General features: G+C 39.6%; 2 protein-coding genes across 2 annotated transcripts in view; one reads left to right on the top strand and one right to left on the bottom strand.

The window, feature by feature from the left end:
- Positions 1 to 4: 4 nt before the first annotated feature.
- Positions 5 to 11,250, bottom strand: LOC131529248 (GTP-binding protein SAR1b). The gene is made up of 8 exons (XM_058758876.1): positions 11,116 to 11,250; positions 10,554 to 10,719; positions 6,324 to 6,399; positions 5,252 to 5,371; positions 4,842 to 4,907; positions 4,662 to 4,765; positions 3,251 to 3,382; positions 5 to 575 (listed from the first exon to the last, which is right to left on the bottom strand). Exons 3-8 carry the CDS (start codon positions 6,379 to 6,381, stop codon positions 459 to 461), a joined length of 597 nt encoding a protein of 198 aa, XP_058614859.1. The 5' UTR covers positions 6,382 to 6,399; positions 10,554 to 10,719; positions 11,116 to 11,250; the 3' UTR covers positions 5 to 458.
- A 115-nt stretch (positions 11,251 to 11,365) lies between these two features.
- sec24a (SEC24 homolog A, COPII coat complex component) overlaps positions 11,366 to 23,010 on the top strand; it is a 34,990-nt gene continuing 23,345 nt past the window's right edge. The window contains exons 1-3 of the mRNA XM_058758872.1: positions 11,366 to 11,561; positions 13,739 to 13,930; positions 19,975 to 20,076. Of these exons, the coding sequence (XP_058614855.1) occupies positions 11,507 to 11,561; positions 13,739 to 13,930; positions 19,975 to 20,076 (349 nt within the window). The 5' untranslated portion in view covers positions 11,366 to 11,506. The remainder of the gene's footprint in view (positions 11,562 to 13,738; positions 13,931 to 19,974; positions 20,077 to 23,010) is intronic.

The raw sequence follows: 23,010 nt of genomic DNA, 5'->3' as shown, positions 1-23,010 counted from the left end.
AATGTGGCAGTACAATTGTTTTAATTTTCTGGGTGAACAAAAACAGATATGCAATTCAACACGTATTAACAGACAGTCTCGACTTCATCTTAAAGCCTGAGGACTGTGGCCTCACGACAGGAAATGAAACACTGGAGAAGTCAAAGCACTTCCTGTTTGAAGTATGTGATGTAAATGACTCAGAAGCGGTGTACACGTGGTGCGGTCAGTACACACGCAGAATCATTCACTGATGGACACAAAGAAATTAACGGACAAAAAAAACATCAAATTACAGAGTAAATAAAACTGACGTTAATGCGAAGATTCATTGTTTGGAATTGACCACATTTGCAGAATCACTGCAGGTTTGTCGTTTTGGTAAGAAATAATGTGAGAACCAGTTGATGAACTGAACGATAACAGTCTGTGTGAGTCGAGTCGTCGCTGTGAAGGCGGGATGAGTGTGGTGTGGTCCTCTAATCGATGTACTGTGAGAGCCAGCGGAAGCCCTCGCCGTAGCCCTGTCTCTTCAGCACGCTGCACATGAACACCTCCAGGGGTCTCGTGTTCAGCTCTTTGAGGGGAATGTTGCCCTGAAGACACAAAACCATTAAAGGCGCTTAAACACACTTCTGAGACGTTAACAGATCAATGTGAGGTGAACGCGTCAAGCAGGACTGGATTGAGTCACAGCGCCACCAACAGGCACAAATGCTCCTTATATTTCACCCAAAGCACTTCAAACTGGCTCAGAATAATGTCAAGAGACAGAGGATATAAAACCGCGATCCTTGAGATCTTAAACCATGTTTCTATTTAACGCTTCAAACCTTTAAATTATTTTCTTAGGCATTTCTGAGTCTCTCAGCATTCATTAAATGTCATGACATTCAACACACAAGAGTTATTGGTCATCGGACATCAGTAAAAGCTCAGAAGCAGGTGTAGAGGGAGGGCTCTATAGTGTCTGCTTCTGACTGAAGCGGTGAGGTTTGTTTCACCCCTACAGCCGCCAAACCTGGCTTTTGCACTGGGTCGAGACAGGGGCTCAGCTGCTGCTTCTGCACGGTTGGGCCAGTGCTTCAAACAGACCGGCGGGCGATCAGCCTCGGACCTGCAGCACTGAATCACGCTGTGTTTCCACCGTCAGGACAGAAGCCCCGCTGCGCTTCACACGCCTCTCTGCAACACCATCATTTCACCGACGAAGAGAAGTCACCAGAAATAAATCACTGGAGCTAGCGAGATCACAGACCGAACATAAACTCGGCCGTTTGTTTGCATGCTTCGATGTTTACTTAAAGATTTAAATCCAAAAGCATGTTTTACAATAAGTGATCTATTGATCATAATGAATTAATTTGTCAGGATTGAAAATTAGTCACACAGAAATGTGTAATTAACGTCATTACACAAAAGAAAGGGGGCATACTTTAGTCGCATCAGTTTTTGTGGTCAAAGTATACATCAGATTTAGAAAGAATGATCATTTCTAGAATTTTTTTCCATCAAAAATATGACCCGAGTAACGTTAGTAGAGGAAGCGACGTATTTACCGTATTTACTCTGGTAATGGCTAGCGTAGTCTTTTGCATCGTCTTGTATGGTGATCATAATCCACATCGGATCTCAAACAAGTTATTTCAGATACTCGCCGCTGTCTGAAAGTGAGCTTTGAGCTCACATCATGTTAAAAGCAGTGGAAACACGGCTAGTGATTGGATCTAGCGAGCAGCGGACCTCAGAGAAACACTCCCCGGAGCCATCCGCAGGCCGCTGGGAGGAACTGAAGCGATGGAGGACAGAAGAGCCTGGACCGCTGCTCCATCTATCACTGTTTTCCATGTTCATGCAGTATGTAAATGTAAACTGTGTTTACTGCATTTTTAAAAATGGCAGGTGATTCATGGGGCATGCGTTCGGCCAATCAGTGCGCACCTGCATTACTGGGAGCTCCAGCTGTTTTGGGTTGAACGAGGAGCTGATGACAGCTCGCCCAAAAGGCACTCCTGTAACTACAATCCTTCTCCGTTTATTTGGCGTGAACAAACCAAAAGTAGGGGCCGTGCCAATCTCTTTCTGGGGGGGCCAATAGAATTAGAAATTAAATTTAAATGCATATTCAGCAGTAAAATGAAATAATATTACAAACAGTAACATCTATAAAAGGTTAAAATTAGTGCTATCTGGCCAAATTAATATAGAAACAGCAAAAAGATGGCATATTTTAAATGTGTTTAATAGCATTTTTTTTACTAGCCTATTATATATCAATAATGTTACTGAGGTCTCCATTAAATCAAATTTTCCCCTCAATTTTAGCCATTATTTTCAACATTTAATAGGCTTTGAAAAATATAACTTAAGTGAACTTGAAAAAAATCTTAAACTATAAATTGTATGCATAAGCTATATTGATTAATCTTTATTCAAGCTACAAAAGTTAATCAGCAAACTCTTAAACTAGAGTTGTGGTGGATCTCTCATGACTCTCGTCAGCGCTGCCGTCTACTGATGTTGCGGTCTCCGGTAGATTATCGCCTCTTCCTTTTCTATTTCAGCTGGCTCGGGCCAGTGTTGCCACCTTGTGGACAAACTAATCAGTGCAAAATCTATTCAAGGCGTATGTGCGACCTGCGTACTCTTCCTCAGGCCGGATGAAGATGATTGGCGGGCCGCTAATTGAATAGCCCTGGTCTATGATCTTGGGCAAGGATTCTGATCACTAATGAGCACTCTGTCCTGCGCTGCTCCCTACTGCTCGGAGAAGAGTGCGCACATGAAATAAGAGCGAGGACAGCGACTGGCCGTCGTTGCAGGCAGCAGCCAGACACCCTTGGGTTTCATCTGCAATAAACCGGGGTTATGGTCTGACGTTTGCTGCGAAACCGCCAATATTCAGCGGTCAGCAGCAGAAGGGGAATCAGCTCAGGTTTGGAGGAAGGAGCAGCATCTTAGAGCGAAAGAGCAATTGAGATTGAGCCATCACGGCTTTTACTCCAGGTACTTTATCATTCCCAAGAGAGGGAGAGGTCTCCGTCCCATTCTCTAACTAACCTCAAACAACGCCTCAAAGTTCATGTGCGACCTTACTTTATTCGTGCCAAAGACTGGTTCACATCAGTTGATCTGAAAGAGGCATGTTTTCACATAGACATCTACCTGGCACAAAGGTACACAAGCTACGATTTGTTTTGACTGTTCCTTTCAGGTTCTCATCTCAAACAACATGTTCTCATGAAGCGTCCCTGAGAGTGCGGTGTCTCACCTTTCCCGTCGTCTGGCCGTACAGTCCAAACATCTCGCGCAGTTTCTCCTCGCTAACGGCTTCAGGTTTGTCGATCTTGTTGCCGAGGATCAAGATGGGCACATTTCCAATGGTTTCATCTGTCATTAGTGCCTGTTATTCACAGCCAACACACACACACACACACACACACACACACACACACACACAGGTACAGTATGGCATGAGCCAGGAGACTTGATGAATCGAGACACTTCAAATAAAATGTCCATATTGCATAAAGGCTCGCTCTGACAGGGATTCTCCGTTAAGCCCAAAGTATACTTCGGCCATCCATATTCCACACCCATCCGCACACTGTCCATGTGACGTAACGTTCGTCATCAGGAGCGTCCGCACACACAACAGCGCAGGCGAGTTGAGTATTCACTGAAAGCTGTGCGCAAGACGGAGTGGAACATGGAAAAAGTAGTACACCCAGACCATTAAACCTCACAGAACCTAGTGAATGAGCGCTAGTGTGCAGTTTAAATCTGAACCCCTTATATTCTATTTTTCAGTTTCACTATTACTCTCGTTTTAAATTACATTTTTATTTTTATTTTTTTTAAATAAATACAATTTTAGGCCCTTATTTATTTTTTCAGTTTACTTTTGAACTACTTATTTTACATTTTAAAATGCTTTTTTTTAACCCCTTATTTAAAATTCTGATTACATTTTCCCAGTGTAAATTTTAAATTTAAAAATGAACCCTAACCCTAAATTTTAACCCCTTAATTAAAAAAAGTTTGAATTTTAACTCCTCATTTTTTCCCTCAATTTAAATTTAAACCCATTATTTTACTTTTGAACGTTTTGTTTACATTTTAATCCCTTATTTAAAAAAATTGATTTTGAATTTTAAGTTAACCCCTTATTATTAACCCATTATTAACCCCCTAATTAACCCCTTATTTTACATTTACAAAAATTTTCACATCATTTAAAAAAAAAAATAACTACAATTTAATTTTCACATTTTCTAACCCTAACTCTACTCAGACAGAGAGCTCAAATTGCACATTGTTTGAATCTCAACATCAGGCAAGATGTGGAATAAGTTTGCAAACAATGTATTCAAATGTATAAAATATTGTATACATTTTTCTTATAATTAAAAATTCAAACATTTTTTCCATCCAGTCAATTGAAGTAATTGACAGACTAATCCAGAGGTGTCCAATCCTGCTGCAGAGCTCAGCTCCAGCGCACTTCTCTCGATGGTTCTAGTGAGTCTGAAGCCCTTGATTAGCAGCTTCAGGTGCGTTTAACCAGACGCTGCAGGACAGTGGCCCTCCAGGAACCGGTTTGGACACCCCTTGACTCACTGATTATCAAGAGCATGGTTAGTTGACTCATGTTCACTGGCTGGAGACAGTATAAAACTCACGTCAAGCTCTGTTTTGGACTCGGGCAGTCTGAATAAATCTGCGCAGTCCACCAGGAAGACGATGCCGTTAATGGCTGGGAGGTAGTTCTTCCACACTCGTCGAGCTGTTCAGAAACACACAACACTGAGTACACACCTGATCTGAAGCACAGACGGTGAGGTGTGGATCCGTCTACTCACCCTGAGTGTGGCCACCCAGATCAAACGTGGTGAAGGTCATGCCAGCAATCGTCAGCTCTTCTGAGGCTGTGAGGATAAACAGACCAATGAGAGATTATTCCTGCCCACATTCCGTCTCCGACTGAAACCATTTTTACTTAAAAAATAATAAATAAAGTTTGTAATAAACTTCAGATGCCAACTTCTGAATTCTGTAATCTCATCATAGTACTTTTTCAACAACAAAGCAACTGTTAAAAACATGACTAAAAAGGAAGTAAGCACTGTAATAAACAATGCATCAGTAATCTGGAAGGTTTGTGCTCACAAACAGACCACGCAATGCTAATATGCACTGACTAAAACCGTGTTTACAGACGCACTGGTGAAAGTGAAGCTCTCTGGAGCCGGTGTGGTGAGCGCACACTTACTGGGGTGTAAGGTTGGCACATGCTGACCCAGTCTGTCATCTTTGAGCATATGCAGAAGCGTCGTTTTGCCAGCATTGTCCAGACCGAGGAAAACTAATTTGCCAGACTTCTTGTACAGCCCTGAAACAAAGTGATTTTACCTGATTAAATGCAGTCTGTCCTACAACAGTTTTCATGGAATAACCCTCTCCAAAAGCACAACCGAACGGGAACAACATCAGCTTCCAGCCGTACAATCACTTCTATTCCACCAGTGTGATGCAATCATGGTCCAACTTATTCAAATTGTTGTGTGGCAGATAATTATAATAAGCATCATTAACTATTACACAGTAGCAGTGCATTAATCACTACTTTCCACTTCAAGCACTGCTTCAGCTCAACTCTTACTCTTCACTCACTATATAAGAGATCAGAGACCGAAGACTCCTAGATTACTCCGTGTGTTCATGGTGAGAGCGAAGGCCGACGCCCACAGTGCAAACCAGAGATATGATTGGACGGACTCATCTACATGAATGAACTACTGAACTCCTCAGAATATGTGGTGAATTCAGAATATTTCTGATAAGTGACTTTACAATGTTTTGACAGTGTTTCGGAGCTCAGTATCAGTCTGGGCTGGACGGACAGGAAAAACCAGACTGAACAGAGACGCAGGGTAAGATCGGCCCATGATGCAGTGCATGAGTCAGTACAGAAACTACACCAACATCTGCTTCATCTCCATTTACTCCTGCTCTTTCATCTGTGTCTTAGATCAGAGAGTAACACCCTGTTTTCACTCAGAAATGAACTCTGCAGGCTGTCAGAAAATGCTGACTGACGCTTTTAACAAATTCACATTCAACTCTAACCTCCGCTTGATCCAAACATCTCCTGAAGAATAAAATCCAGTCACACACCACGTTTCTGTCGTTGATTAGCCAGTTTCACACAGAAATATTTCACGTTACCGAAGTAAACTGGGTTGTGATCTGGAAGTGCGTGTGTTTTTGGAAAGTGAACTTGGAGATGTCTCACGTTTACAGTCTGTCAAACGCAGTAAGAGGCGGCTCATGAACTTACTCACCCAGGAACTGCAGAACGCTACTGAAACCACTATAAATCCAATCAAATATGAAGGACATATCCAGGCCGTGGAATATCTGAAAAGAAACGGAAATATTAAGAGGTTTCACAGGACACACTTCAGGTGTTTTGTTTGAGTATTAAATAGGTATTTAGCAAATCAGCTGAGAGTGCTGAAACATCTGCAGTTCGTACACATGTGTTGTTACGCACATTTGATTTTCTGCAGCGTGGTGAGTATATATGCAGAGAAATGTCTGAACTTCTCTAAAGAGTGGTCAGAAAAGAACGCTACGGCATAAATAGAAGAAGTCAGAACAAATGACATGTCAGATGAACAGAGAGAAATACAGATGGTGAATTGGACCAGAATGAAGTATGTCTGTAAAAGCAGGTGTATCTGCAGGGATTTGTGGCAGAAATGTAAACCTTCTTAAAAGACCTTTTTAAGAACAAATAGAGAACACTTAAGCAATAAACAGATGGGAGCACGATACAGCAATACGTTCTCAAGATGTAAATGTCTAGAGAGCACAGAACGAGTCGTATTAGTAACATTTCAGAGTCTGAAAACAACTTCAAACCGATCTTCATCACTTTTTAATTAAAAACATTTTTGTCTTGTTTTGTAGTTCAATATCTAAAGTTTCTTAAAATGAAGATGCATTTTCTGCAGAAGCAAAATGACAAGTCTTGTTTTGACAAGTAAATGCATGATTTAATGAGGTTTAGATATTTGTGTTGAAAATATTTTTTGCATTGCATGCAACATTTAATGCCAAGAACTTCATTTAAACTACATTTAAAACTTTATGCTTTAATTTAAGATCTTTTCAAGGCCTTAATTTGTGGATGGAGAGTTAAGACCTGCAGAAACTATTACATGAACTAATTTCAGAGCTCTGTTTATACAAACACTGCAATCTGATTGGTATTCATTCACACGTGTATTACATGCGTTCTGAACAAAATTAATCACGTGCAGATCTTCAGGCGCAGTGTTCAGAAGAGCTTTCTTTAGGAAATATGTTGTAAATATTCAGCCTCCTCTACTGGCCAGCTCATAAAACAGGGTTAAATACACATGCGCAAGAACATATGTAAACACACCGAACATGAATCTGATTGAGAAGCAGTCATATTCAAGTGTCTGCATTGATCAGATTATCTCAGGTCTTCACTCAGATCAAGATCAATCAGATCAATTAAGTGGTTTCTGATTAAGCCATCAAACTGATTTGGCTGTGTGTAACAGCCAATACATGAACTATAATTTTAACGCAAATTTTTTTTAATTTTAAAGAACTAAACCTTGTCATAATGAACATCCATAACTTATCTTCTAACCTGTTTTGTAACGCAACAGCATACAGTAATTCTGTGATAAAGCCTTCAGCTGTTATCAGGATTTGAGTGTTTGATAGCACAGGCGGGTCTCAGGTGCGTCAGTGCTCAGAGCGGTTCTGATCACCATCATCAGAGATGTGAGTGAGTGAGTGAATGAGCAATCCTTCTGTCAGCAGCCGCTGGAGTAAAGAGCAGCAGCGCTAAAGGTGAAGGACACACATGAGCTACACGTCAGCATGATCTCACACACACACACACACACAGAGAGAGAGAGAGAGAGAGACACACGCACACACACACACAGAGAGAGAGATACACACACAGAGAGAGAGATACACACAGAGAGAGCAATATGAATTGAATTGAGAGAGTGTGTGGTGGTCTTTGGTTGCACAACATATTTATAAATGCCACAAACTAAGAAGTAAAGAGTGAACACATCTGCATTAGTAGTACCATTAATGTTTATATAAATATGTATTTTGTTTTGTTTATGGATGTATATTTGTTTTGTTTTTATTCTGCTATGTACAATGCTTTGGCAATATGTATCCAAGTATGTCATGCCAATAAAGCAATATGAATTGAGAGAGAGAGCGAGAGAGAGAGAGAGACACACACACAGAGAGAGAAAGACTTAGTTCACACTGCAGGTCTTAATGCTCAGATTGGATTTTTTGCTGATTTTTTTGCGCTGTTGTTCACATTGTCATTTAAATGCGACTGCCATCAGTCTCACGTGTGAACCGCATACGGCCCTGAAGTGACCCGCACGCGCAGAAGACGACGTGACGTCAGATTCAGTGCACCGTGTTTGCAGAAATAAAAATGGATGCTGCTCGTGTTAGCGTGTGTTTAGCAATTCAAGTTAATGTGCAATCAGAGCCTAAATAACGAAGTGATAAGAAGAAGAATATTAAGAAGGAGCGCACGATTTCCTCCAGCGCAGAATTGTGACGTCTGTCGCATTTCAATGACATAAAAATCACATGAAATGCGACATGGCCGTTCAGACTGAAGTCACATTGCAAAACATCGGATACGTATCTGATTTAGGACCACATATGAAACTGATTTGAAAAAATCGGATTTGTGCTGTTCAGACTGTCATAAGAAAATCAGATATGGGTCACATTTGGGCCACTTTAGACTGCAGTGTGAACTAAGCCAGAGACACACACACACACACACACACACACACACACCACTGACTGACTAAACTCAACCCCTGTAGCCGTTTTCACTAACACAAGGATGTGCAAACATTTCACTGCTTTATAATAATAATTATTTTCATAATCACTGAGACAGTGAACCTCAATCTCACCCAACAGATCGCCCATGATATCAAGAGAAATATTTGACTTTATAAATGAAACCCCTCTCAAAGATCTTCTATCCTGCTGTCATAAGATAACGGCCATGGATCATATATGAACAGACTGCTGCTGGCACAGAAGGCCTAATATGAACCTGAATGATGAGGAATCTAACACTCATCTAAGAGCACAAAATAAGCATGACTTGGTTATCAGCAATAACGCTGATGTGAGAGTAAACATGCAATATTTGTAACAGGAGCATCTACAGCTCAATCAAAAGCACTTTCAACACAATTCAACTACTTGAATGCACTTTTCTAAAGAAACTGGGTTGTTTCTGAATTACAATGTTTTTCTGAGCACTACTTCAAACACGTGGTCATTTCATCAGAAGAGGAAACCTCGTTAAATTCTCAAAAAGAAAGCAGTTTGGCATTTCTTTAAGAAATGTCCGGATATTTCTTCACAGCTCATTAATATTTCAAAACATTTACCTGTCAAATCAAATCATGTGATGTAACCAACCAAACACCATCAGAAACATGAGGAAACTAACAGACAGTGACAGCGCGTGCTAGACAGACAAAAATCATCATTCTGTCCAAACCTGTATGACTTCTGTTCATCTGTTAAACACTAATCAAGATATATATATGAAATCTGAGAGGTTTCTGTGGCTCCATTGAGTGTCTGTGCAACTGAAATGTTCACAAAGACATCATAAAACAACTTGTGAAGACACAACAGATTTAATCTCGGGTTTTATTCACATTTAAACATTGATCAGCACACGAACAGAACGTAATTTTGATGCCTTCATGAACTTTTGTTGTAATGGACTTTCAATGGAGAACCAGAAACATCTCAGGTTTCTTTAAAACAGTCTTCTGAATCTGGAGCGACACGAGGCTGAGTAACTGATCACAACTTTCATAATTAATATTCATTTATGAAGAAATAATTGGGATGTGTTATATATAATTACTAATATTACAAATCACGAATTATTCATTCATTCATAAACTCATAATAAATGCGTGTTTATTTGATGGTTACACCGCGAGTCATTAATTTAAAATGATGAAAATAATGCTAGAGTTTTCAAAATCACATGAAAGTAACATGAATACAAACATCACATTCTTAAGAATCTGACAAATGTCTTCAAAAGAGATGTTCCTTGTCTTTACTCTGTATCGATCTCAGTGCGGTGTTTTGAGGGTTTATTTCGGTCTGAGGGAGTAAACGTGTCGTTATTTCTGATCATTCGCAGACTGTGCAGTATGTACGTGTCACTGCTGATGCTAACAGAGCTAGCTTCCACATCCACACAATCAACACCAGCACCTCACAACCCGGCGGACAGGTCTACTAATCCACACTAAAGGCGCTGTCATCTCGGTGTTAGATGATTCGAGCTAATTAAACGAGCTTCAGCGTTACACAACTGAGTCAGGCTAGCATCTCCCGTTAGCTTTAGCGCGAGCGGCCGGCAGAGGAGAAAGCCGCTCACACGGCGGAGAAAAACACACAAACACGAACACTGAGAGACAGAAACCTACCTCGAGTGTGTGTACAGATGAGTGCAGCTCTTTCCAACGCAGCTGAATGAGTGAATATTACAGCAGAGTCGAGAGAAGAGACTCACAGCCGCTCACAGCCACGACACACAACAATGGCGCCACTTCCGCTGTGTGTCACAATCGAAACCGTCCGGCGCGAAACAACCTGCATAAACAACAGCACAGTTACACGTACACATACAAACACACACACATTCAAACACAAACAAACAAACACACACACACAGCAATCGTCTCACTTTCTCTATTATTTGTACATGTAGAGTGAGCAATTTTGTCCCCATGCATATTATTGTTTAAACCAACGTATTTATTCCGTGGAAACTATATATATATATACAGTTTGCAAGCTTTGCAAAGAAATAAATGTATTTTAATAATATAACAATTTAGAGAACTTCATTTTATACAGTGATTATACAGTGCTAAACACCGCAAACAAATGTAGTAGTAATAATAACCAATTATTAGGAAGATTGTAAAAAGCAAACAGGACAGCTTTCGTAGTTTTTACATTTCTATATAATTCTCAGGTCCTGACCTCTACGGTAAATTGTTAAATGAAGGCGTTTTTCAGTCCATTTAACTTTTCGCATGTACTCTTGTAATGATGAAATCTTATACATGTGCATTTCTTCAGCTGAAGCACGTTTGCATGTGTTTGTTTCAAAGCACATATAACATTAGCTTCTTCTGGGTGTCTCGTTCATTCGCTGAAGCGCTCTGCAGCGACTCGTGTTTCCAGTACGACGGAAAGCGGCGCTCCACAGGAAATGCCACGTGTACCAAGTGCGCATGCGCGCTTTTCGTGCTCCCCTCGACTTCCGCTGAGAGGAAGGCGCTGTTTATCACCGCGACGCTCGGCAGCGCGAGGCAGAGAATGACCGCAGCCGCGGGCTTGTGAGACGCTCGCTGACCGATCCGACTTCACGATGTCCAGCGGCGGCTTCGCGTCACAGAACGGCGCCGGAGGCTCGTACGCGAACGGTGAGTAACTCGCGTCTGACGCGTCTGAACGCGCCGCGCCGCGCTCAGGCCGAGAGTTTCTCCGGAGTTTGATCACTTCAGCGACGCGACGCGAGCGGCCGGGATCCCAGTGCGTCGCGCCGCTCCATGAAGGCCGAACCCTGTGATCTCCGAGTAAAGTTGCTCGCGAGCGACTAGTTAAGCTGGTTAGCCCGAGCTAGTTACCGGACGAGTGACGCAGCGCTCCGCGCTCCAGTCCCGCGGGGCTTGTTTGGAAGTGTGTAGATGTCATGAAATACGGTCGTGTAGGATTAATATGTCTCAGTCCGGGAGCGTTTAGAAACGGAGAAGTGAAAATAAAAATGGTTAAATATGAAAAATTAGAAACTTAACAGAAATGGTGACCTTTCACATTCTTATGCCACGTTTTGATGGTGCTGTCAGCTATTAATCACATCCGAAACAAAAGTTTTTGTTCACGTAATACGTGTGTGTGTGTGTGTGTGTGTGTGTGTGTATAAATACATACACATGCATGAATATATTTAAGAAAAATGTCATGGTTATATATTAAATGTAAATATATAATGTGAATGATATGAATATACATGTCAATATTTTTAATATATATGCTGTTTGTGTGTGTGTGTGTGTGTGTGTGTTTATATATACATAATTATACACACATGTGTCCTTGGAGCACAAAACTGAGATTTATACATCATATGAATCAATAATCTCTCCATTGATGTATGGTTTGTTGGACAATATTTGTCTGAGATACAACTATTAGAAAATCTGGAATCTGAGGGTGCAAAAAAATCTAAATATTGAGAAAATCACCTTTAAAGTTGTTCAAATGAAGTTCTTAGCAATGCATATTACTAATCAAAAATGAAGTTTTGATATATTTACGGTAGGAACTTTACTAAATATCTTCATGGAACATGATCTTAATATCCTAATGATTTTTTGGCATAAAAGAAAAATGTATAATTGTGACCCATACAGTGTATTGTTGGCTATTGCTGCAGATATAGCTGTGCTGCTTATGACTGCTTCTGTGCTGCAGGGACACATATCATGTAAACACACACTTTTATTTTGGACAGCACTAATTAATTAATTAAGTCAATGGATAAGTTATAAATCCAACTACCCGAATACCATGGTACATTAATATGGTAATTTATGGTATTATTATCTGATAGCATGACTGTAGCTCTGTACACTACACTCACGTTGTGTTTGTGAATATGATATCATATGAGTTTACTGTAAAAGAGCAGATGATGCGTGTTTGCTCTTCATCAGAGCCGCGGCTTCGTTCTGAAGATGCTTCTCGGGGAATATTTACATTTACATTTACATTTATGCATTTAGCAGACGCTTTTATCCAAAGCGACTTACATTGCATTCAAGTTACAGTTTCTACATTTTATCAGCTCTTGCTTTCCCTGGGAATCGAACCCATGATCTTGACGTTGCTAGCGCCATGCTCTACTATTTGAGCTACAGGAAAGCTGTATCGAGGCGGCGTCTTTTAAATTAAGATTATCTGACCTGAATGTTTGCACATTTCAATTTGATGTATTTGTGTTTTAACAATAGATATTATTTAAGCAGTCTCCATATGTATATGAACCGTGTTTCTGAGCTGCGGCCCCAGACACGGCTGACACCTGCTCCAGACTAACGTAACTCTGAGCTGAAAGAGACGTGCTCTCACTGAGCTTATAATAAATCAGTGCCTGTGTTTTGTCTGAAGATGCACACCAGTGATATTTTTTATTTTTGTCTAAAGCATATTTATAAAAGTGACTTGAACGTTCTAACTGAAGCGTGACCTGATCCTGGTTGAAACCCTGCCTGTGACGCCAGGCCCGAGTCTGACATTAATAGCCTCTCTGTTCAGAGCATCGAGTGTTTAGGCTTTTAAATGCGGCTAGATTCATAGCACTGTGTTGTTTCATTCACTATATTAATATGAATCTATTAGGACTGTACCGTGTATTACTGAAGGCTGTTCCGCTCGTTAGAAGAGACGGTGCGTGACACACAGATCGCTGTGTGTTAAACGTTTGCATGGCAGGAGCTTGAGCGGTGTCTGTGTGGAGATCTTCCTCCTGAGTGGATGTGGTCAGGGGACTCGTCAGTGTTTGGTTTGTAACGGACTCTCGTGTTGTTGTGTGCCGCAGGTCCGTCACAGAGCCCCGTTGGTGTTTTCCCGTCTAATCAGGGCTTCATGGCTCCGCCGCAGCCGGGCTTCATGAACAACCTGCCGAGCAAAGGCCCACCGCCGGCCATCTACTCCCAGCAGCCTCAGCCCGCGGGGAACCATCCCAGCATGCACCGCAGCACACCGCCGCACGCTAACTCTGTGAACCACGGTACGTCCCTCAGCAGCCCGCTCAGTGCTTCTGAATCAGGTCTGCTCGCCACGCTGCGTTCACCTCTTACTAAACACAGTTAAACCATAATACTGTCAAATACTATTAGTGTTTAACACAGCTGTTTTTTATGTGAATAAATGTATTCCTGTGATGCACAGCTGTATTTTCAGCATCATTACTGCAGTCTTCAGTGTCACGTGATCTTCAGAAATCATAATAATATGCTGATTTGCTGCTCAACAAATATTTCTGATTATTATCAATGTTGAACACAGTCGTGGTTGTCAAAAGTCTGGGGTAAGTAAGATTTGAAACAACTAAAAAGTAATTAATACTTTTATTAATCAAGGACGCATTAAATTGATGAAAAGTGCCAGTAAAGACATTAATAATGTTACAAAATATTTCTATTTCTAATAAATGCTGTACTTCTGAGCTTTCTATTCATCTGTGAATCCTGAAAAAATAAAATGCATCACGGTTTCCACAAAAATATTGTGCAGCACAACTGTTTTCAACATTGATAATAATCAGAAATGTTTGTTGAGCAGCAAATCAGCATATTATTATGATTTCTGAAGATCATGTGACACTGAAGACTGCAGTAATGATGCTGAAAATACAGCTGCATCACAGAAATACATTACAGTTTAACACATTCACACAGAAAACAGCTGTTTGACATTCTAATAATATTTGACAGTTTTTACTGTATTTGTGATTAAATAAATGCAGCCTTAGTGAGCAGAAGAGACTCTTTCAGAAACATTAAAAACACTGTTGTCTGGTAGTGGTTTAGTTTTGTGCTCTGGTTTGATTTGCTGATTTATTCCCCTCCTTTCGGCACATGCTTCGCTACTAAACAAAAATGGACCGTTTTTCACCAGATTTGAACAGCAGCTCTCAGCTCTTCAGCTATCTGCCACAGTGAAGACCTGCAGTAATGATAATAATACTACATAAATACATTACAACAATATAATTTTCTAATCAGCTGGGTTCTAAAATTATAACTGAAAAGTTGTGAGATGCTTTCATAACCAAAAATGACCAAAAAGAAATGAAATCTGAAGTTGCAGTGTAATGCAGGAAGACACACTCTTGTCCTCTTCAGTCTCGATGTCTAAGCAGCAGCTGTCTGAGATGTTAAATGTTTATCGTATCACACTATCATTCAGCCGATGAAACACTGGGAATGTCTGCAAAAACAAATGCTTTGGACAGAGAAGTCTGCTGTAAATGATGGGTTGTGAAGACATGCGGGCGCTGTTGCTCATGTATATTGATGCCAAATGAATCCCGTCTGCTCCGACTGAAGTCCATGCAGCGGGCGGATCTTCTGGGGATCTCACACACACACACACACACACACACACACACACACACAGAGATAGCAGCTCGTCAGCGTTTATCTGCACACAAATGAACATACTTACATGAGTAGATGGACATTTCCAGCTTCACAAATGCTCTTCAGTGCTAGTCTTATTTACATGAGCATCCATATACAGTTGAGGTCAAACGTTTACACCCCCTTTTCAGAATCGACAAAATGCATGTTATTGTTTATTTAGCACTGACCTGAATAAGATACATCTCACAAAAGATGTTACATATAGTCCACAAGATGAAATGGTAGTTGAATTTATAAAAATGACCCCGTTCAAAAGTTCACATCCCCTTGATTCTTAATGCTGTGTTGTTCTCTGAATGATCCACAGCTGTGTGTTTATTTGTTTAGTGATAGTTGTTCATGAGTCTCTTGTTTGTCCTGAACAGTTAAACTGCCTGCTGTTCTTCAGAAAAATCCTTCAGGTCCCACAAATTCTTAAGTTTTCCAGCATTTTTGTGTATTTGAACCCTTTCCAACAATGACTGTATGATTTTGAGATGCATCTTTTCACACTGAGAACATCTGAGGGACTCGTACGCAGCTATTACAGAAGGTTCAAACGCTCTCTGATGCTCCAGAAGGAGAAACCATGCATTAAGAGCCGGGGTGTGAAAACTTTTTGATAGTGATCGACCGACATTGATTTTCTATAACCGATACCAATTATTTGCATGTTTATGTGCCCGATAACTATAGGTCGACTGATAGTGGGTTTTACCGATAGCTGGGTTGGACCACACTGGCCGATACCGATTAATCAACCGATAGTTTTCAAAATGGATACTGAAAGAGAGCTAGTGCTTCACTATTTAAAAAAAAAAAAACGTAACAGTACTGAACCATACATTGTAAATGAATAAAAATATTAATATTATTTACTATATTGATCATTAAAGTTATTTCATAGTTTGCTAATGTTAAAAGAAGAAACTTAAAAATTTAAAAAATTTAGCCTATTAGAAGCTAATAGTGAATGTTGAAATGAAAACACTAACAAGGAACAATACTTCTATAGTTTTCATTAATGCTACGAACGAACTCTTATTGTTAAATGTTACCATTTAATTTCAACAGTCATGCTTAAAGATGGCCATCTTTAAATATCAACACAAGGCCATAGCATTAAAATTACACACACATGGATATTGTATGTGTACTCACACACTTTATATGCTTCTATTTTTTTTAACACTTGATAATTATCTGATCAAAAAAAAAAATGTTAGTCACGCAAAAGCGCAGAGCTGCGTCTAGGAGAACTCAGAGGTATCACACACACACACACCAGACGCTTTGCGTTCAAATCAAGTGGCGGTCTAAAACAATTGGTTTAATCCCCAAACGGACATAAGTTTGCTTCAAGAATGAACAATGGCATAAATGAGTTTGAAGTTCGGTGTTTAAAAAAAAGAGCAAGCAGAAAGAGAGCGATCTATTACAGCTCTCTACATGAAGCATACCGACTTTATTAGAGCCACAGAAAGACAAACATTTTGCTGAAAAATGCACAATACATAATTTATAGCCTAGGGTGAAGTCATCATACATTCACAATGATTTGGGACAAATATAATCTAATTTAATAGAAAACTATGTGAATGTCGCTCTGTTCTGCGGCAGGATTTTCTGTTGGCTGTATTTAAACGCGCGTCTGGAGTTTCCCGCTCTGTGCAGCGCGCAGTACGTGTCAAAATAAACAACACGTGCTGTCAGTGATTTCCGCCTAGAGGCCGCTCTCGTATTGTATAATGCCAGCGGACCCTTCTCAGCCACTCCAGCAACGGTTGAAAACTATCGGCATGGCTTTTTGCTGATAACCGATAGTTGCGGCAATCAACTATCGGTGCCGATTAATCGGCAAAACCGATGAATCGGTCAACCTCTACCGATAACCAATATGCAGAACCGATATTTATTTACTGTTATAAAGTAAACAAATGACTGAGTGAAGTAAGAACATGCTTCTCTTTGGTTTTTCCTCTCTTCAGTCATCTTTTTATTTTTTTTAAGTGTTGAAAATTTGCCGTCTTTCATGTTAAATGTAATCTTCATATTGCAACAATAAAAAACATTTTATTTATAAAACACATCAGCAGCAACAACACTAATATTAACAATAAGCAAAATAAATGTAGAATGTCTAATGTTTTCAAATGGAAAAATAAATAAAGGACAGGAGTCATAACTTCATTTTAAACGACAGTTTTAGTAGGTTTATAAGCCGTTTAATAGGCCTATAGAGTCAAGAATAATTCACTGAATAATACTCTCTGGAATATTGGAGTTTAACAAGCAAAACATCGTATTTTATTGCATTTCTCAACTGGTATGTAATATCAGAATTGTTAATAATGTTTTTGTCGTTAGATTATGAAATCCCTGCTGACAGTGTGGTTTATCTATGCATTTACACAGAACTATAGGCTACTCAAACTGCGATCGTTCGCGGAGATAATTAATTTTCATAGCGATGTATTTATTTAGATGTTTATTAGCGAAATAATGGTTATATAATAAATGTTACTACAATTTAGGGTGGTTTAACAAGTGAATGTTGTTAAAAGTTACATGCGGAGGCCGTGCTGGAGAATCAACCGCTGAGTGAACAGAAATATGAAGACTTCACGAGACTAATGACAAGCAGATATACAACAGAGAGAGAATTAAATTCAGCGCTTTTATTTCCCACATGCGCTCATTCATGGCTGTATTGTTTAACTCATGCAAAGTTACGTCTTTATTGGGAGAGTACTTGATGGATTATTTTACATGCCTCCGTGAGTTGTTCTCTATTTCTTAGAGCCAAGCTGCATAAACTACATATCAGGCATTTATGTAATGCATCTAATTTGTGCATTAATGGCTGTTATGTTAAATAAAGTTTACTAATTACAGCAAATCAAGTACCTGCACGCCGTTGTTGTTGTCTCGTCTCCCCTCAGACGCACTGGTGATCCTGCGTGCAATTCTCGAAACACCCACAAGATAATGGCATTTATTGGTGAATCCGATATTACAAAACCGATATCCGATTATGGTAAAATGCTTAAATGTCGGGAAAAATATCGGTAAATGGATATATCGGTCGATCTCTACATTTTGAATTTGAAGATCATGGTAAATTTAACTTATTTTGTCTTCAGGGAAACATGTAGCTTCTGTAGCCTCTGAAGGGCAGTACTAAATAAATAAATATGATATTTTGGCACAATAAGAAAAACTTACACATCTACATTCTGTTCAAAAGTTTTCACCCCCGGTTCATAATGCATGGTTTTTCCTTCTGGAGCGTCAGAGAGCATTTGAACCTTCTGTAATAGCTGCGTATGAGTCCTCAGATGTTCTCAGTGTGAAAAGATGCATCTCAAAATCATACAGTCATTGACTACTTTTACATGGACATCAGTAATCTAATTATTTACCTTATTCTGAATAAAACAATATTATGATTAAGGTGTTTACATGAGTTGCTTTTAGAATAATCCTTATAGTACATAGAGCGATTAATGGCATGCGTCATTACGTCACCACGCGACAACATCTGACGTCCCTCCAGAATTTCACGTATAAACATATAGTTCGTCTTCGTTATGATGCCATATACAGTTTTGTGTTTCATTTTTAATTTTATGAACGCTTCAAGTGCAGTTAATTATTTGTACGTGCGTACAGACGACGGCGGTGTTGAAGCTCTTTTATTTGCCGTCAAACGGTTGATCGCTGCCGTGTGTGTATCCTGTCGCAAAATGCGGCGAAAAGTCCTACACGACGGTAATAATGTGATTTAAGGTGTTTACATGTCTGTACTGCACTTCAATAATGCGACTAAAATAGGAATACTCCACATGTCTTAATTCGATTTGTTTACTTCGATTATGACTTTAGCCGGATTAAGGTCATCAAAAATCTCTGTTTACATGGTAGACTCTTAATCAGAGTATTGTCTTAATCGTATTAAAATTGGAGTATTGATGTCCATGTAAACGTACTGATAGTTGGAAAGGGTTCAAATACACAAAAATGCTGGAAAACCAAAGAATTTGTGGGAGCTGAAGGATTTTTCTGAAGAACAGCAGGCAGTTGAACTGTTCAGGACAAACAAGGGACTCATGAACAACTATCACTAAACAAACACAGCTGTGGATCATTAAAAGGATTAAGAATGAAGGGGATGTAAACTTTTGAACGGGGTCATTTTGTATAAATTCAGCTATTTTCTCTTGTGGACTATATGTAAACATCTTTTATGTGAAATCTTATTCAGGTCAGTACTAAATAAGCAATAACATGCATTTTGTATGATCCCTCTTATTTTGGTGAACTAATTAACATTTTGCAGATTCTGAAAGGGGGATGTAAACTTTTGACCTCAGCTGTACCTGTTATTCATGACATAAATGAAACATCATTGAATGTTTGGCACAGCTTGGTCACTCTGATTCTGCTGTCATTATTTGATGACCTCATGTTAATTGAGCTGCATGGAGTATTTCTGCTTGTAGAAGTTCATTTTCGCTCACTGCAGGACCGTTTCATTGAGATGGTGAAGCCAAAGCTGGTTCAGACTATGCAGAGTGAATAGCTTTATTGCTCGATAGTGTTGTGTAATGCTTACTGATGTTCTTCTGATGTGTTGGCTGTGTGGCAGCTCCTCCTGCGCTGAATGTGATGGCTCCCCCTCAGACGTTTGGTCCTCCTCTTCCTCCTCCTGCGGCCGTGAGAGGAACACCTCCTCCTGCACACAGCGACGGTAAGAGAGCCACATGAGCGCTGTTAGAGACACCGCTCCAAATATTAAAGATCTGGCATCATCCTCAAGCTTAGATTAAATCTTAAAGAACAAATCTTGACCAGGGGCAGGTAATACTGTGGGTGCTCCAGAGAGGGAACAAAATGTCAAAAATGATGAGTGGATCCTGTTACAAAACAAAATGTGTGTGTGTGTACTGTGTATATTTATGTATATATAAAAACACACACACGCATTTATATATTTCTGAAAATTTTTATATTTCTATATTAAATACATTTATATATCATATAAATTATATGAATACAAGTAGAAACATGTAAATATTTTCAAAATATATACTGTATGTGTGTCTTTATATACAAAATAAATATACACCGTACACATATTTTGTAAACAGTTTTATTTTGGATGCAATTAATCACGATTAATCATTTGACAGCACTAATTTACATGTATATATTTATATTCATGTAATTTATATTATAAATATATTTAATATATAAATGTAATATACAGTGGGTACTGAAAGTATTCAGACCCCCTTAAATTTGCTAAAATCATTTCACAAGTTCATTTTTTTTCCTCATTAATGTACACACAGCACCCCATATTGACAGAAAAACACAGAATTGTTGACATTTTTGCAGATTTATTAAAAAAGAAAAACTGAAATCACATGGTCTTAAGTATTCAGACCCTTTGCTGTGACACTCATATATTTAACTCAGGTGCTGTCCATTTCTTCTGATCATCCTTGAGATGGTTCTACACCTTCATTTGAGTCCAGCTGTGTTTGATTATACTGATTGGACTTGATTAGGAAAGCCACACACCTGTCTATATAAGACCTTACAGCTCACAGTGCATGTCAGAGCAAATGAGAATCATGAGGTCAAAGGAACTGCCTGAAGAGCTCAGAGACAGAATTGTGGCAAGGCACAGATCTGGCCAAGGCTACAAAAACATTTCTGCTGCACTTAAGGTTCCTAAGAGCACAGTGGCCTCCATAATCCTTACATGGAAGACGTTTGGGACGCCAGAACACTTCCTAGAGCTGGCCGTCCGGCCAAACTGAGCTATCGGGGGAGAAGAGCCTTGGTGAGAGAGGTAAAGAAGAACCCAAAGATCACTGTGGCTGAGCTCCAGAGATGCAGTCGGGAGATGGGAGAAAGTTGTAGAAAGTCAACCATCACTGCAGCCCTCCACCAGTCGGGGCTTTATGGCAGAGTGGCCCGACGGAAGCCTCTCCTCAGTGCAAGACACATGAAAGCCTGCATGGAGTTTGCTAAAAAACACCTGAATAAGATTCTCTGGTCTGATGAGACCAAGATAGAACTTTTTGGCCTTAATTCTAAGCGGTATGTGTGGAGAAAACCAGGCACTGCTCATCACCTGTCCAATACAGTCCCAACAGTGAAGCATGGTGGTGGCAGCATCATGCTGTGGGGGTGTTTTTCAGCTGCAGGGACAGGACGACTGGTTGCAATCGAGGGAAAGATGAATGCGGCCAAGTACAGGGATATCCTGGACGAAAACCTTCTCCAGAGTGCTCAGGACCTCAGACTGGGCCAAGGTTTACCTTCCAACAAGACAATGACCCTAAGCACACAGCTAAAATAACGAAGGAGTGGCTTCACAACAACTCCGTGACTGTTCTTGAATGGCCCAGCCAGAGCCCTGACTTAAACCCAATCGAGCATCTCTGGAGAGACCTAAAAATGGCTGTCCACCAACGTTTGCCATCCAACCTGACAGAACTGGAGAGGATCTGCAAGGAGGAATGGCAGAGGATCCCAAATCCAGGTGTGAAAAACTTGTTGCATCTTTCCCAAAAAGACTCATGGCTGTATTAGATCAAAAGGGTGCTTCTACTAAATACTGAGCAAAGGGTCTGAATACTTAGGACCATGTGATATTTCAGTTTTTCTTTTTTAATAAATCTGCAAAAATGTCAACAATTGTGTTTTTCTGTCAATATGGGGTGCTGTGTGTACATTGAGGAAAAAAAATGAACTTAAATGATTTTAGCAAATGGCTGCAATATAACAGTGAAAAATTTAAGGGGGTCTGAATACTTTCTGTACCCACTGTATTTTCTTAAATATATGCATGTGTGTGTGTGTGTGTATTTTTATATATATATATATATGTTGAAGTCACTGAAATAAGGCCATAAAACACATACAGAACATTTGTTCGAGACTTCTGAGAACTGGATCTCGTAGCCTAGAGTTTTTGCTTCAAAATGATATGAAAATCATCTTGTTTACTCGCTCACAGAAAACAATATATTGATTTAAATTTTCTAAGACACTTTGAGTAGAAAGTTCACGCCCTCTTGCATAGGCCCTATCATTATTAATGCAGTGATTCACACCTGAGAAGACAAAGGCCTGCATAATGAGCCATTCAGACAGGTTTGTGAGTGAGAGGGTAGAGTTGCAAGAAAGAATGTGAGGACAAAATTAATTTATATATATATATATATTTTTTTTTTTTCAGTTTATTAAGAGTATATTTAGCTATCATACAAAATAACTTGAGATTCCCTTGCGAGTGCAGTTAAACAGTTTATTAGGAACAAACAAAGCTGACTTTTTAGCATCATTACTCCAGTCACATGATCCTTCAGAAATCATTCTAATAGTCTGATTTACTGCTCAAAAACATTTATTATTATTATTATTATGTTGAAAAGAGCTAAGAAGGTTTTTCAGGTTTTTTTGATGAATAGAAAGTTCAGAAGAACAGCGTCGTTTGTACTGATGCTGATCTGAACACTGAGAATTAAACAGTAAAACACCTTTGTGCCAAACATTCATTCATAGTGTTAACACTCACACTAATGTTACTTTTGTATCTTGTGGTTTTATATGTTATAAAATATTAAACAAACATCCTGGCGTTGTGAGACATTTAGACAATGAAATG

This window comes from Onychostoma macrolepis, chromosome 21 (assembly GCF_012432095.1).
Source record: "Onychostoma macrolepis isolate SWU-2019 chromosome 21, ASM1243209v1, whole genome shotgun sequence".
NCBI lineage: Eukaryota > Metazoa > Chordata > Actinopteri > Cypriniformes > Cyprinidae > Onychostoma > Onychostoma macrolepis.
The sequence above is the reverse complement of the archived record's forward strand: the minus strand, read 5'-3'. Positions and strand labels throughout refer to the sequence as shown.

Excerpts from the sequence above, each read along its gene's own strand:
- LOC131529248 (XM_058758876.1), bottom strand. The coding sequence starts at position 6,381 with ATGTCCTTCATATTTGATTGGATTTATAGTGGTTTCAGTAGCGTTCTG. Across the intron at positions 5,372-6,323 it reads TAGCGTTCTGCAGTTCCTGG|GGCTGTACAAGAAGTCTGGC; the intron begins GTGAGTAAGTTC and ends ACTTTGTTTCAG. Across the intron at positions 4,908-5,251 it reads TGTGCCAACCTTACACCCCA|CCTCAGAAGAGCTGACGATT; the intron begins GTAAGTGTGCGC and ends TTATCCTCACAG.